This window comes from Nomascus leucogenys, chromosome 9 (assembly GCF_006542625.1).
Source record: "Nomascus leucogenys isolate Asia chromosome 9, Asia_NLE_v1, whole genome shotgun sequence".
Classification (NCBI taxonomy): domain Eukaryota; kingdom Metazoa; phylum Chordata; class Mammalia; order Primates; family Hylobatidae; genus Nomascus; species Nomascus leucogenys.
The window spans coordinates 84,870,726-84,887,114 of NC_044389.1; the positions used below are offsets into that span (position 1 = coordinate 84,870,726).

The 16,389-nt window shown below is 35.5% G+C and overlaps 1 protein-coding gene across 2 annotated transcripts in view; it reads left to right on the forward strand.

Annotated features, from left to right (window-relative positions):
* Positions 1–16,389, forward strand: part of NFKB1 (nuclear factor kappa B subunit 1) — a 116,533-nt gene that overhangs the window by 15,182 nt on the left and 84,962 nt on the right. For both annotated transcript variants that reach the window (XM_003257479.2, XM_012499514.2), the window contains exons 2-3: positions 9,415–9,460; positions 13,735–13,813. In XM_003257479.2, coding sequence (XP_003257527.1) covers positions 9,422–9,460; positions 13,735–13,813 — 118 coding nt within the window. In that variant the 5' untranslated portion in view covers positions 9,415–9,421. The remainder of the gene's footprint in view (positions 1–9,414; positions 9,461–13,734; positions 13,814–16,389) is intronic.

The window sequence follows — 16,389 nt, forward strand, 5'->3', positions numbered from 1 at the left end:
GCTTATCATGCTTATCAATTGTTCCCCCATGTATAATATGTCCTTTCTTGTCCTTTGCTGTTTTGGGATTTTTTTTCTCTAGCATTAGTTTTTAACAGTTTGGCTGTAATATGCCTAACCATGGTTTTATTTGTCTTTATCCAGCACAGAGATCTTTGAGATTCTTGGATCTGTGGGTTGATTTTTTAAAAATCAAATTTATAAAAATTCTCAACTGTTATTTTTTTGAATATTTTTTCTGTCTTTTTTCTGTTTCTGGGATTCTATGTTACAAATATGTAAGACTGCTTAATATTGTCCTGTAAGTCACTGAAGCTGTGTTCACTTCTTTCTGCCTTTTTTTTCTCTGTGATTCAGTTTGGATAGTTTTTATTCACCTTTTTTCTAGTTTATTTGTCCTTTCTTCTATAATGTTGAATTTGCTAAGTCCATCTAGTGAAATTTCATTTCAGTTCTAAAATTTCCGTTCTTTTTTTTAAAGAAAGGTGTGCATTTCTTTGCTGATATTGCCTATCTGTTCACTCATTATGTTCATCTTTTCCTTTGCATTATTGACCATATGCTATTAGCTATTTTTGTCATTTGTGTCATTTTTTTTTCTCAGTCTTATTTTCCTATTTCTGCAGGCTTCAGTATGTTTTATTGTACATTGTGGAGAGTTTGGGTTTTTTGTCTTCCTTTAAAATGTGTTGAGTTTTGTTGTAACAGGCAGTGAATTTACTGGTGGGTCACCTAGTTTTATTAAGAGAGGTTTAGAGTAGCTCTTATTTTAGGATGTTTCTAACTCCCATCATGTGGTCTTTCTGAAATCACAACTGAATGCTCACAATGTTCAGTGATGTCTTTCCACCCTGGATTATTACAACTTCAGTGTCTCTCAGCACTATATGATGTCTGGAATTTCCATTTAGCTCTTAGATGCCCAGAAACTGTTTTCTATTAGGTTTCACAGGGTCTTGTCCTACACTATCACAGCTTAGTATTTGGCCAGTGACCAGAGATGACCCCTATGTAGATTTCTGAGGCTCTTGCTTTTTGTGTAAAAACTTTCTTTGTGATATTCTGCCCATTGCTGTTCTCTCTTTGGGCTCTCCCTGTGTCATGATTTGGAAAGTGTCCTCAGTCAAAAAGTGAGGGCAAATTTAGAATTTACCTAAATCACCTTATAATATATAGCCCTATGATGTCCAGTGTCTTAAATTACATCTTTAGGTATTTTGTATGGTTTCACAGTTGAGTATAGCAAGGAGGGATGTTCAGATAACTGTTAATCTGTGATAACTAAAATCAGAATTTGACATTCTGACAAACTTGAAATTGCAGTGCTTCTTAAAATTAATGCAGTATTAATTAAAAAACAAAAAAAACAGTATTTTCCAATTTGGCAATACAAAAAAGCAAAACTCCCATCTCTACTTTTTAGGAACTTCTATCCATTTGAGAAGATGATAAATATATAGGTGAAGTTAGATTGCAGTAAAACTATGCTGTCTAGTGTTAAATCACCAGTATATATAAGTGTTATAGATATTATGTGACTACAGAGCTATAGGTTACAGGAAAAATACAGGATTTCTTGGCAGAGATTGGATTTAACTAGAGTCTTGAAGAGTGGATGCTATTGAGGTAGAAAAGATGGCATTTCAGGATGCAGGGCATATTGTGAACAAATGTACAAGATGGAAATGAGCAAGGCATTTTGAATGATTAATCTGTCTATCATAGAGGGTTTTGGTTGGGACATAGTAGTAGTTGATGCTTATAATATGATTTAATATAATAATGTAATGTGCTGAGTGGTTGAAGTCTTTGGAGTTTATCTTATACGTAATATAGCAATAATGTGAAAGATTCTTAAAGAGGAAGAAACCCTGCAGTGAGGGAGAACAGTGCAGAGCCTATTACTGTCATTCAGAGGTGAAGCAATAAAGGTCTCTCCTAGGATGCTGGAAAGAAGGGGCAGATCCAAGAAACAACATGAAGAAAATAATCAGCAGAAATTGGTTATTGATTAGATATATGTGAGAATGATACATTGGCAGAAATTGGAAAGTCAAGAATGGGGCTCAATGCAGCAGGAATGATGAAATTGGTTTTAGATAGAGAGGTGAAGGGATTTAAAACATTAACTTGTTTTAAAGGTATCATTGCTTAAAGCTAACAGTGATTTATTAATATTTGCACTCTGAAAGTTTTAACAGTTTTAATTTTCTGTATACACCACAGTGTTTCGGCTACTACACTTGCCTCTTTTGTTCAGTTGGGAATTGAGTAAACCAATACAGTAAAAAAAATGAGTACAAAGTGGGCTCTGACTAGAACTCTAACAAAGTGTGATTACCGAATTACCAAGATAATTAACCCATACCCCACATATATACTCCATTTCCCATGACACATATTATATTGCATTGTTTTTGCCTATTTGCCTTCCTACTTCCTAAACTGTTGAATTAGTTTGCTTTTGTTGCATAAAAAAAAAAAGAATCAGCACAAAGCAAATTAAAAGACAGATACTGATTATTTCTTCCAATTCTGTGGGCTGCCTAGTTCGTCTGGCCTGGCCTGCTTTGGCTAATCTCTGAGGTCTTTTGGCTACTTGACTGGTGCTGTTTGTAGCTACTCAGCTGGTTCCCTACTGCGGTTTGTCTGAAGTTGTTTTGGCTACTCAGCTGGTGCTAGGGAGTCTCAGCTAGGGCTGCCTCTCTCTGCTCCACATGGTCTTTGATTTTCCAGTGGCTGGTGCAGGCTTGTTTGCCTGGTAACAATGTTCCAAGAAAGCAAGAATGATCATTGCAAGGCCTCTTAAACGCTGGGTTTAGAACTCCCACTTCTACCTCTTCCTGTTGGCCAGAGTATGTCCGTAGGTCTGCCAAGACTCAAAGCACAGAGAAATAGATGTTTCCTCTTGTTGAGTGGCATATAAAAAAATGCGTGGCCATTGATTTCAATCTACCACAACTGTAAGCTCTGTGAGTACAGGAACTGCATCACTCTTATGCACTTCGGTATTGTTGACATAGTAGGTATAAATATTTTTAGGTGAATGACTAAATTAATGAAGGAAGGAAAACGTTCAGGTAGTATTTCAATATACTGTAGTTTTAAATTATATATATTTGATGTAATTTAATATATAAGTATATACATGTATAGTTTACATATATAAGTATATTATATATTGTATAATATACTTATATATGTTATATATTAGGTATATATATAAAATATATAGTTTTAATATGTAAGTATATGTATATAATTATATATAATATTATAAATATATATACTTTTATCATACCATCAGTGAGTATAGACATGGTTCAGGGAGAATCTCTTTATTCTCCTTCTATCTTTTGAGATAGACCAAAGAAAATTTTTTTTTAAAAAAAGAACTATCACTTGAGTTAACATTGTTTGGTATTTTTATCTTCATAGGTGATTGCCTTGTGAATAACTCATTTTGTGTATTGTCAGAATCCTATTCTGCTTTTCAGGCTGTGCTATGGGTAGACTAACTCTAACCAGAACACTTGGGAGACCTGAAGCAAAGATACTATATTAAAATAAATAATGTTATATGCCAAAGAGGAAAACCACTTCTGCCTCCTAAACAACTGAAAGAACCAGAGACTGTGGGGTCAGATTAGCTAGCATTACTATATGAACCTGAGCAAATGACTTACTCTCTTTCAGCTTCAGTGTCTTATCTGGGGCATTGGTTCTCAGGATTGGTGTGAGAATTAAGAGAAATATGTGAAGTTGTAGCTGCAGTTCTTTACCCATGAGGTAGTCAGTAAAGTTTACTTCTTTCTCCATGTGAACCAAAGCACTGTCATGATGTGATGATGTTCATTAGGGTTTCTCATGCTCAGTGTTATTGATATTTAGGGTTGCATAATGCTTTATTGTGGGGGGCCGTTCTGTGCGGTATAGGATGTGTAGCAGCATCTGTAGCTTCTATACACTAGATGCCAGTAGGACCACCTATCCAGCTGTGACAGGCAAAAATGTCTTCAAACGTTGCCAAATGACCCCTGGGGGCAAAATGCAAACAGTTTATCTAGCAGTGACACATAGCCAGCCACCTTAGAAAGGGAATTGTCAGTGTACCCATAAGCGTAGAATGGGAAACAAAATACTTGAGTCTTCTCAGAATGTCTAAAGCTTTTGCTGTCTGTATTCCTCTTCCTATAATTTACCACAAACATATTGCTTATTACGCCATCTAATAAAATGGCTAACATTTGCTGTGTATTGTACTCGGTGTTAATAAGCTTTGTATGAATTCACTAGCTGAATGTTGTATATGTATCTGTCATCCCTATTGGATTGACATTCCATTGTAAACAGAGGCCTTATCTTTACCAGCTCCAAGCACAATGTATTTGTGTATATCAGGTAGCTATTCTACATGTTAATTGATCACATTGCACCCAAATGAAACATGGATGTGGAAATGGAAGGAGGAGCTTTAAAACATGAAAAATTAGTTTATACAAATCTAAATGTTGTAGCGCACTGAATTGATTCCTTTTTAAAAACTTTCAGAAATCAGCTCTTCTAAAAAAAAAAAAAGTAACTAAGCCATCATCAACTTTTCCTTCATCACCACTAAGCCAATATCAGAAAGTTGTCAGTCAACAGCTCTTTTAAAGTTGAAATTTTTCTATTGTATTTCTTATGAAGATTTCAGTAGTGCTTAGAAGTTTTTGGATCATTTATCATGTTTTATTCACTGTATGTCATTAATTATTAAAGATGTCAGAGTTAAACCTTAAATTCAGGAGAGATTTAAATTTCTCCTTTTTCCTATTTAAATATATCTAATTACATAATTCAGTGAGAAAATTATAATATAGAAACATATAACTTAGTAAAAGTTTCCAGTTACTGTATACAGATTATATTGTATACTGTATTATTATTTTTAACAGTTGCATATTTAACTTATAAATGTAGATAATTATAATTAAACAATCTGTTATCAAAGGACATATAGATTATTTCCAGTTACTTGCTGCAGTGAATATCCTTGTACTTATTTTTTTACACACTTGCTCAGATAATTTTTAAGTATAAATTCCTGAGGTAGAATTGCAGAATCAAAAGATACTCTCATTTGAGTGTTTGACATTTTATGCAAAGTATTTTGTTTCCTCCAGAAAATTCCTCTGTGGAAAAGGCTTCCTCACATTCTTTATCAGTTTATTAGCCAGCAGAGAAATGATGAAAAGCCACCCCTTTTCTTGTAGTTTCATCCTCATTGCTATCCAAGATGAGGTATTAAAATCACACCTAAGTGGTATCTTTTGTGGCTGAATATAATCTTGAATCTCTCTGATTCCCAACTGTACTCTCTGGATGGCACCTCAAATTTTATTTCTTCAAACTGCAAATCATTTCAATGAGTTTGAAAAGGTTTTATTTTTTAAAATGAAATCCTATAGAAAGAGTACATTTTCTTACAGTGGGTCATGGTCGAAAGTGTGAACATCTCTGATCCTAGAAAGTTTCCCCAGTTACAAGGACAGGCATGCCCCCAACTCCATGCTTAATGGCTGAATTCTGTGGCTTTCAAGTTAATCCACTCAGTCCTACAGCCTTCACCAAGAAGCTCATGTGCTACACTTTGGTGTTAGTGGGGGCATTGTCACAGAGGTTCAGAAAATAACCCATTAGGCATTTTATAGAACTCATCACATGTTCAGAACTAAGCTAGTTGTAACATTATGTTTTTCATGGGAAAGAACACAAGCAATTCACTGGCTATTTTATTTGTTGCTAGCTAGCTACACTTTCTATTTATTTTTCTGTGGCGTGAAAATCTTCCTAGAAACCTCACTATTGGGAAAAGAGATGCAGAGATTCGTCCCATCTTCTCCCCTGGAAACTTACTATCACCCTTTTGGCTTCAAGGTCCTTCCTCAAAAGCAAAGAATTGAACGAGGGAAAGTGAGGGGAAGGGCTGGGGGAACAGGGAGGTAGAAGGGGTTTTCCCTGGTCTTTTCTAATCCTTTAGTTCCAGAGGCTTAGTTGGTATTTCAACATTTTAGAAATAAAACCTGCTTTTACAATTAATGCAAATATTACTTAGTGATTCATCCTTTCCAAATGATTCTTGGTTTCTTTTGACATTTCATTTTTAAATTGTGAATTAACATTGACATCACCATAGCGTTATTGTTACCTCAGCTCTTTACAGTGAACTTAACTGTCTTGCAAAGGCTGTAAAAGTTCAAATTTTAACTGTCACCCAAGTGAGCCTTGGACTGCTGTTAGGCTTTTAAAACCGTGATCCTTTGGCAAGAATTGGTGTATAAATCATGGGGAGGATATTGAAAGGGAAGATCATGTTTAATTTGGCAGTTTGGTGCTTGCAATTGACAGATTTTCATTAAGGTTTTAGCTATAGTAGTGATCATCCATCAGTTCTAATAAAGTAGATTTAGTTTGAATTTTAAAAATTAGAGTGAAGACTGCTTTATGTTAACTGTATACATTATAGTATACAGTATACAGACATACAGACATACAGAAGTCTGGAAAACCATCCATAGGTTTAAATGTGTATAATCAGTATAATTAACACGTCAACAGCCTCACCTCTGTTTTTGAGGACCGTAGGCTAATATTATTTATGAAGGTTCAGGAGATCAGTCTAGATTGACAGAAAGCTTAAAGGCAAAGATGGTTTTAATATTTTTCTTGGAAGTTTGAGCTCCTGTGGTATTCTAAGGATAGGGATTTTGACATTGATTGTTCTAGCTGGTATTCAGTACTGTATTTAAGTGTAATTTTTTTACTAGTATTCTTCTTATAACTGAAAACTATGCTAATGATTCTTTAATATAGATACATACTTACAAATACGTGTAAAAATCCAAGTTTACCAAAAAATATTAAGACTTAGGGGATATGTTCTTTGAATAGGCATTTATTTGCTAATTAACATATTCTAAGCTCAACAAGGTTATACTCTTTTCAAAAGTCCATTCCATCAAAATCTGTCATTTTTACAGATGAAGAAACAAAGGCCACAGTGAGTTTAGTCAATATCCAAGATCACACAGCCAGCGTGATAGAACTCTTAAATTTCAAGTGACTTACCCTCTTTACTGTATCAGGTCAAATTTCTCTTTTTTAACTGCTTGTCTTAATTGAGATTTGTTTAATTGTGGCTGTCTGTATATCTTCAGTCAATACTTTCTTGTTTTAGGCAAATGTTTCCCTGCAAATGTGCATGAACTTCATGTTCTGAAGGACTCAGAGCTGCCCTTTTCCCTTTTGTTAAACTTGTACACTGCTCTGCATTCCCCTAGAATGCTCATCAGCTTTCTCACTCCTCCTCACTCACACAGTGCTCCAGCAGGAGAGGATTTCTTTGAAAATCAGATTCTTTTTTGGAGGGCTTTGTGCTTATTGGAGTGTTACGTGATATATTCCTTAGGGTGAGGGCTAAACTATTTGAACAAAGAGACCTGACAGTGTATTTGGGTTAAAGAACAAAGTTTATTTCTTTCTCTCATCACCACCAGCATGAGCAGCCTGGATGGTCAGAGCAGATCTGTCTCATGGCATTGTTCAGGGATCCTCATTCCTTCCCTCTCATTTATCTGCCATCCCCTAGGCTATTAATCATCATGTTTTTGGTAGAAGCCAGGTCTTCTCCATGTCTGAGTTTTTATGGAGGAAGCATGTCAAGGGCCTTAAGCCCAGACCTGGAAGTGGTACGCAAGAGTTCTGATGTTGCACTGGTGAGCATTTGGTCAGATGGCCATCTCTAGCTCCAGCAAAGTGTGGGGTATACACTAGGTAAGCAGTCACATCTCCAGCTACAATACTAATACTATGGAAAAGGAGACAACACATTTTGATGGATAGCTGACATTCTCATCTGCAGTCCTAAGTACTCATGACTGCTTGATAGACTTCATGAAAAAAAAAGAAAAATTACCCCAGGAATTAATATTTACCCTCAGCCTTGTGTTTCTTTAATTTTCTCATTTTTCATGTCACATATCTAAAATTTGATCTAAATAAATTTAAATAAAATTAACCTTTATTTGAATAATAATAAGGACATTTCTCAAGGAAGTAAATCTCAAATGATATGTGATTTTAGATCTATATCTGACCATGTGGTTCCTTGCTTTTATCAGGGCCTCTGGGTAATAGAAGATTGCTAGGGCCTGCAGTATATTAATGTTTAGCTGGAGTTGATTAAATCTGAGACCTATAGCCTTGATAATAAAGGCTTTTATTTTTGTATTTTTATTGCACTTTTAATATTACAGAGTTTCTGTACCAGCTTGACAATGGCAGAAACATGGCTTGCTTCTGTGGAACACACTAGAGCAGCAGTCCCCAACCTTTTTGGCATCAGGGACCAGTTTTGTGGAAGATAGTGTTTCCACAGACTGGGGGTTAGGGATGATTTTGTGATGATTCAACTATATTAGATATATTGTGCACTTTATTTCTATTATTATTAACATTGTAATATGTAATTAAATAATTACACAACTCACCATAATGTAGAATTAGTAGGAGCCCTGAGCTGCTTTTCCCACAACAAGACAATCCCATCTGGGAGTGATGGGAGACAGTGACCCATCAGGAGACAGTGACAGTGATCATCAGGCATTAGATTCTCATAAGGAGCGGGCAACCTAGATCCCTTGCATGCACAGTTCATAATGGGGTTTACGCTCCTATGAGAATCTAATGCCACTGCTGATCTGACAGGACGCAGAGCTCAGGCAGTAATGCAAGCGATGGGGAGCAGCTGTATATACAGATGAAGCTTGGCTGGCTTGCCTACTGCTCACCTCCTTTTGTGCTGCATTATCCATGGCCCAGGGTTTGGGGACCCCTGCACTAGAGGACAGAGCCTGGTACACTATAGCAGTCCTCCGCTTGTTTTATGCAGAGTACTGATCAGTCCTTTTTGAGCTTCTCAACCTTGTAGAAAACTTTGAGACAGTTCTGGGACCATCACAAAGTTTATGAAAGGTTAGAAAACAATATACTTAAGGAACTAAGACTGTAAATCCTTGAAGTTCAAAGGGTGATAAAAAGAAATGGCTTCTAAGAATCCCAGTACGTATGATTTTTTATACAAAGCATAAATATCATTTGTACCAAATGATACTCAGGGCACTGCAGTGAGCTTAACACAAGGGTATTGAATCATACGTAAGTGGTAATTCCTAGATTATGCAATCTCCTTGCTGTTAGATTTAGATACCAAAGAGGAACTACATCATGTCCTCCTCCTATGGTCTTCAAAAAAGGATTATATTTGGTCTTACTGGTATAATACAGTTTATTCCTGCATGAATTCCATGGTGATAGAATTTTTAAAGTTTATTCTAGTGTTATAGTTTTGTTTTGTTTTGTTTTAATATGCAGCTTCAGAATGGCAGAAGATGATCCATATTTGGGAAGGCCGGAACAAGTAAGTGTCATAATCTCACTGATAACTTTATTTAAATATATTCATATTTCAAAATATGCAGAGGCAACATTAGTAAGTTAGCATTAGGAAAATTCTAAAATTAGTAAATTTTTTTTTTAATTTCAGTTTCTCTGTCCTTTCATGTGAAGTTGGAGAGGATATGTCATGTAAAATGAGCAATTTACACCCTGCTTTCACACATATTGTTGCACAAAAATTGTATATGCTACAGGATAGCTATTGTATTAGCTTTCTAGAGCTACCATAACAGATCACCACAAACCTAATGGCTTAAAACAACAAAATACATTATTTCACAGTTCTGGGGGCTAGAAGTGTGAAATCAAGGTGTCGGCAGGGTTGGTTCCCTCTGGAGGCCCTCAGGAAGAATCTGTTCCATGCCTGTACCCTAGCTTCTGGTTGGTTGCTGGGAATCCTTGGCTTGTAGCTTTATTGCTCCAATCTGTTCCTCCATTGTCACATGTGCCTCTTCCCTGTGTGTCTCTACTGTGTCTCTAAACCTAAATCTCTTTTTTTCTTCCAAAGGCATCATTGGATTTAGGGTACACCCTTATCCAACATGACTTCATCTTAATTTGCTTATATCTGCGAAGTCCCTATTTCCAAATAAAGTCACATTCACAGGTGCCAGGGATTAGGAGTTAAAGGTGTCTTTTTGGGAGGGAACACAGTTTAACCCACTACAGCCCCTTGACATATTTATTTAATGTGTACACATGGATGTAGAGAGTGGAATGACAGACCATGGAGATTCAGAAAGGTGAGGGATAGGAGGGCAGTGGGATGGGGTGGATGATAAGAAGTTACTTACTGGGTACAATGTGTGTTATTTGAGTGATGGATACGCTAAAAACCCTGTTTTGACCACTATACAATCTATGCATGTAACAAAATTGCACTTGTACCCCGCGAATTTATACCAAAAAAAATTTTATTTAAAACTCACCTAGTAAGGAGACAGATTGTTGCAGTGAAAAGATCTTCGAACTCAGAATTTGAAGATCTTTATGTAAGTACTGACTACTACAGATCAGCTCCTCAGACTTGAAAAATCAGTCCCCATAATCCTCACTTTTCTCGTTTGTAAAACAGAAATGCTAGCACCACACTAACAGGAATGAGTCAAAAATATTCAATGAATGTCCTTTGGAAGCATAAAACTGTTCCTATCATAATATTAGTAGTTATGAAAGGATAAAGGTGTCCTTTTTTCTTTTTCTCCTATATTTTATTTTTAAATGTTGGAAAAAATAAATAGAAATGTTGGAATAGTCTAACAAATCTACATTGGTTCTTAAAACCAACATTTTTGCTTTTCTCTTTGCTCTCTTTCTCGTGTGTGTGTGTGTGTGTGTGTATATATATATGTATGTATATGTATATACATAATCATTTGAAAGCAATTTTCAGACTCTGGAGCAATTATAATGGCAATATTAAATTTTTTATGTAATGATTCCAAGAAGTATTTAAAACATGGAGATTTGTTCATTCATCAGCTATTTATGGAGGCATTACTATGTGCCAGAACATTGGCTTAGTGGGGAAAAAAATAAGTGATATATACACTCTAATTTCAGGAAGCTACTATTGTAATAGGAAGAACAGAGACATTGTTTTCATGTGGTGATATATGCTGTAGTAGTAGTCTGCACAGAGTGGGATAGAAATGTTAAGCAGCATCACTAGATGCTACCTTGGAGGAAGAGCAGAGTTACAGAGGACTTTCCGAAGGAACTCTTCGTAAGCTGAGTTTTGAAAGATGTAGTTTGCTAGACTAGACAAGGTGAAGGAACACTAGGTGCCAGGATAGCCTGGTCACATTTAAATTTTAGTGACAATCCTTTAAAATAGTGGATTTCTGAAATTACACATGCAAAGAATCAGTCAGAAAAATAAAACCAGAAGTGGAATACGTTTTAAAGGCTCTGGTATCATTTCTATAAATAAAATAGACATATATAGCATTTATTACTTCAGGTAATATTCTGTTTGATTTAGAAAGAATGACTATGCATTGCTTTTCGCATTAAGATGCTCCTTTCTAATTTTATTTTTAAAATGGTGATTTAGGATAAATCTAGGAACATTTTCTTTTATTGCAGCAAAGACATTTGGCTAATTGTATTATCAAAACCCTTTGTTTTACCTTTCACTTTTAATGTGCTTTCTCTAACAATTAAGGGCGAACTAACCAGCATGAGGATTGTTTCTGCTTGATTTTAAACCATCCTTTCCTGTCTGTACACAGGAAATCTTATCAACAAGAGATGATTCTTTATGCCACAGAAGAGTAAAACCTGCTGAAAACATTCATTTTGAAAGTTTTTCTTATGTGGGCATCTTTGCGATCATCAGTAACAGGGGTGGGGCATGTTCTGACATTTCCATTTTTGAGGCAAGAGGTCTTGAAGTTTTTTTCTTTCTTGGCTTGAGCTTGGTGGTTTATATTTCCTAAAGTTTGCATGTCCTCAGTGTTTTAGTGGAGTCTGGAATTTGCTCTCCACCCTGACCTAATAAACAATGCAAGCTGCAGCACAACACAACTTCTCTCTTAGTCTGAAGTGGAGAGTATATCTCTCTCCTAAGGTGAACCCTTTTGCCCACTCGCCAGTCATTTAGCCACCACAGGAAAGAGTTTTCCTGCTGGGTTATCATGTTTGCTCTGAAACTGTTAAAATCCTGTATGAAATGAGGCCCATTTTTGCAGAACATGGTTTTTCATTCCTGTACTTCCTTTTCAGCAAACAATGAATAGCATCAGTGAGCTTTTAATCTTACAAGCATTGAAGTGAAGCACATTCTTTGTTCCTCAGTTGAAAATTTGCATCCCTCAGATGGATCTGAAGTACTCTTTATTTAAATGACATTTTTCTTACTCTTAATTTAACTAGGCGTACGAAGATCTTCAGTACCCCAGAACTTCCAATAATTTACTACTAAGGACAAGAGACAAGCTGTGATACTGGCTACTAAAAGAAACCAAAAGCTAGTTCAGCACACTTACTAACTAGTCTGTCATAAAAAGTAAGATATGGCTGGTTTCCATGCTGTCCACAGACATTTCAAACATATAACTTCTTTAGGCTAAAATAAATAGCAAACTCAGAAATACGGTTTTAAAGTCCTAAATGAACCAGCAGTTACAAATTTTTTTGATAAGTAACGAATAGTAATTTATTAAGATAAAATTTACTTTCTTCAAAATATACTGCATGCCCACTCTGTTGCTGCTCTAACAAGTTACCACATACTTGGGGCTTAAAACAACACAAATTTATACTTCTGAGTCAGGAGCTCAGAAATCTAGAATCAAGGCGTTGGCAGGGCTGCTTTCCTTCTTGAGGCTCTCATCTCTTTGCCTTTTGAGCTTCTAGTGGCTGCCTACTTTCGCTGTGCACCCTCTCATCACGCCAGCCTCTTGCTTCCATTGCATACCTCCTACTATGCAGTGTGATTTCCTGAATCTCTCTCATCAGGCCCACCTGGACAATTCAAGACACTCTCTTCATCTTAATATCATTACCTTAATGACGTACGTAAAGTTCCTTTTGTCATATAAGGTAGCACTCGCAGTTTCTGAGGATTAGGATGCAGACATGTTTAGGGGGTCATTATTCAGCTTAACACACCCACTAAATTCCAGGTATTTTGTGTTATGCTAGGAAAGTGAAGGTAAAAGAAATGAGTGAGTTCAGTGCTTAGTTATCTACTCCGTGTACTGTCAGTTATGTTTTCAGTTATTCTGTAAATAGTCCCAGAGGTGCTCTCTAGCATTCTTTCAGGCCTTGACATTGGATAGCTAGATGAGGGATATATTTACCACCATAGAAGAAATACTGATTTCTAGGATTATATTCTTTTGTTTATACTTCTAAGAGAGTACAAGCTTCAAATCATTCATTCAACAACTTTTTAAGTATTGTTCTGTGATAAGCATGTACTTGGCCCTGAAGATATACCAGTAAGCAAGCTAGACCAGGTCCCTGCCTCTGGGGACTTTATAGCCAAGTTATGCTTCTCAAATACCTTTGTTACATAAACGTTGTCCAACCCTATATAAAGTTTTGTACACATGAGAACTACCTAGGTCTCATGAAGATCTTTTAAAACCGTGATTTAAAATATTTTCAGATTTTTGCTTTTGGCTGTAGTTTCATTCCTATTATTAAGTTTTAGGTGTCCCAACTTCAAATTTTTCATATTATTTAGGAAAAATAATGATTGAAACATTTAAATATTCTTCTTTACAGATGTTTCATTTGGATCCTTCTTTGACTCATACAATATTTAATCCAGAAGTATTTCAACCACAGATGGCACTGCCAACAGGTAAGAAAACTCATCCCTGTTACCCTGTTGTTCTGCTTTCAGTCTTAGTAAAATGCAGCATTTGTTAACAGTCTGTCCTAGAAATTCAGTTGTGTACCTAGAAAGGAAATGGTGATTTGTTTTAAAAACCAATCTTTTAATATACTTTCTTGAAATATATTTGCACAAAAATATTTCATCTCAGTTACCCCTTGTATGGTTTACTGCATTTCGTATCTGCTAGGACTACTGAGAAGGAATTTCTTTACTTAGTATAAGGATTTTGTTTATTATCTCTGTATTCCTTTTAAGTCCTTTCTCCGAGATTCACACAAGGCAGTCTCCACTCTTCATTTCTGTTTCAAACATTTAAGAGGGCCTGTTGTGTACTACCAGTGTGCCAGTCACTGGGGAATCAAAGTGTACAGAAATCGTTAAAAATCATCTCATTAGAAAAATCGTCTTTATAAAAGCTTGTAACTTTGCACTCTGACAAGTTGGATAAAACTCATCATCCTTACTTCTAACATGACTGTATTAATTGTGCCGATTGGCAACTGTTTAATTTCATATGAGTAATAAAAAAAAACTCTCTTTCTTAAAAAAAGTGATTTATTTGTATGTAAGCTTGGCGTGATGGCTTTTTTTATGTTCTGTTTCTCTCCTCACTTCACCCGTCACCAGTGGGACTTAACAGATGTTCAAAAGCAGTGTGAGTGAATTATGGAAGTTATGTGTAAAACAGAGTTTGGTAATCACTGAAGTGGGCATCAGCTCTTTTATTTACCAGGGACTTGCTTGTCTTCATTGGGAGACTTTATCCAATTTGTATTATTCTCATTTAAAATTAGCATGGTTACTACAGTACGTACTTTTCATTTGTTTTAGATCAGAAAACTTTTTCTGCCTTTATATCTTCAGTATTTCTAGGAGTTCATGGGAGGGAAAAAAGTAGATCTACTATACTTTCACCTTCACTAGTAAAGGTATATTTCAGAGGTTTTTCTGTCTTTACCCCTACAAAACATTATTTTTAGGCTGCCATGTTTGAGATCTTGTGAAGTGCTGTCCAATTTGAGCTCTAGGTCAGCTTCCTGTGAACAAGTGAATGTGTTGGTAGTGTGTGTGTTTCTTGGGAACTTTTTAATTCTAGAGTTCAAAGTATTTTTCTTGGTATTAATGTATTACTGAAAATATAAGAACTTGGTTCTGTCCACAGGAAATACACACATTTTCACTTAATGTCTTGTGAATACCAAACTATCCTGAGGCATATGTTTTCTTAATTTTTTTCCTTCAGATTTATGGGCATGAAAATAAGATTATTAAAATAACCATCTCAGTAAATATTCTGTGGTCACAGCTTTATGTTGTAGAAATAATTTTGCCATAATATTAGAATAACTATTCAAATTACACCTAAAAATCTAATTTGTTAGTTGTTGTTACCCCATCATTTTTACCTATATGTTTTTCCCTCTTCATTGCAGTGTCATAGTACAATTCGTATAGTCCAAGATATATAGGATGTTTTATTCACATTTTTAAAGAGGTAGAGAGGTTGATTGATTAAACCAATATTGACTTGTAACTCTAAAATGGATTATTTTAGTCTTCTAGATTTTTTGAAATCTAAAACCTTTAATTGATCTAGTACTTGTTGAAGACTATGGGATGCGACATAACTCTTAGGTCTGAAGTCACATTTCTCTGCACAGTGGAATGTCCTTTTCATGGCACAGAAATGTGGCCAAAAGAATGTTGGCCTTAAAACAACAAATACATGCATATCAAATCTAATTTTCTAGTTGATTTAACTTTTAATGTGTTGCCTGAAAGAGGAAAAATGGCTCTATTTTACATGAATTTTCACAAATTTAAAGGAAATTAAATCCTACAGGAAAAATAATAGCAAATTTGCAGTTGTTTTTAGCAGAGTTAATAGAAAGTGAGAGACTTGAAGTTTAATGTAAACATGCTTCCAACTCCTCTGTATTTTTCATGGCATCCAAATAGTCCTCTCTTAGAGGACTGTCTTGATATGTTCTTTCACTATTATAACAGGGAATGTTTTTATAAGTGTTACATTGTCATACAGGCTGTATCTTAGTGTGGAAATATTTCTATTTCTAATCAATTTTATTTCCTTATCCAAAATTAAATTCTAGCCATTTGGGGGAGGAATTTTTAAATTATGATTATGTTTCTAAAAGTAATTTAAAATGTCCAGGGGTGAATTTCATACAGACAAAAGATGGTAATTTAATACATTGACCAGTGACTCCCCCTTTTTTTTCTTGTGTATGCTTCATTTCAGATGCAGTCATTTTTCAACTGGCTTGCTTGTAAATTTCTTGAATAATAACAGGAAGTAATTATACCCTTGTTTTCTCCAGTTCTCTAGCCTTATCCTGATTTATCATAATATTGAAAAGATAAAAATAAATTCTCTGGCCGGGTGAGGTGGCTCACGCCTGTAATCCCAGCACTTTGGGAGGCCAAGGCACGTAGATCACGAGGTCAGGAGTTCAAGACCAGCCTGGCCAAGATGGTGAAACCCCGTCTCTACTAAAAAAATACAAAAATTAGCTGGGCGT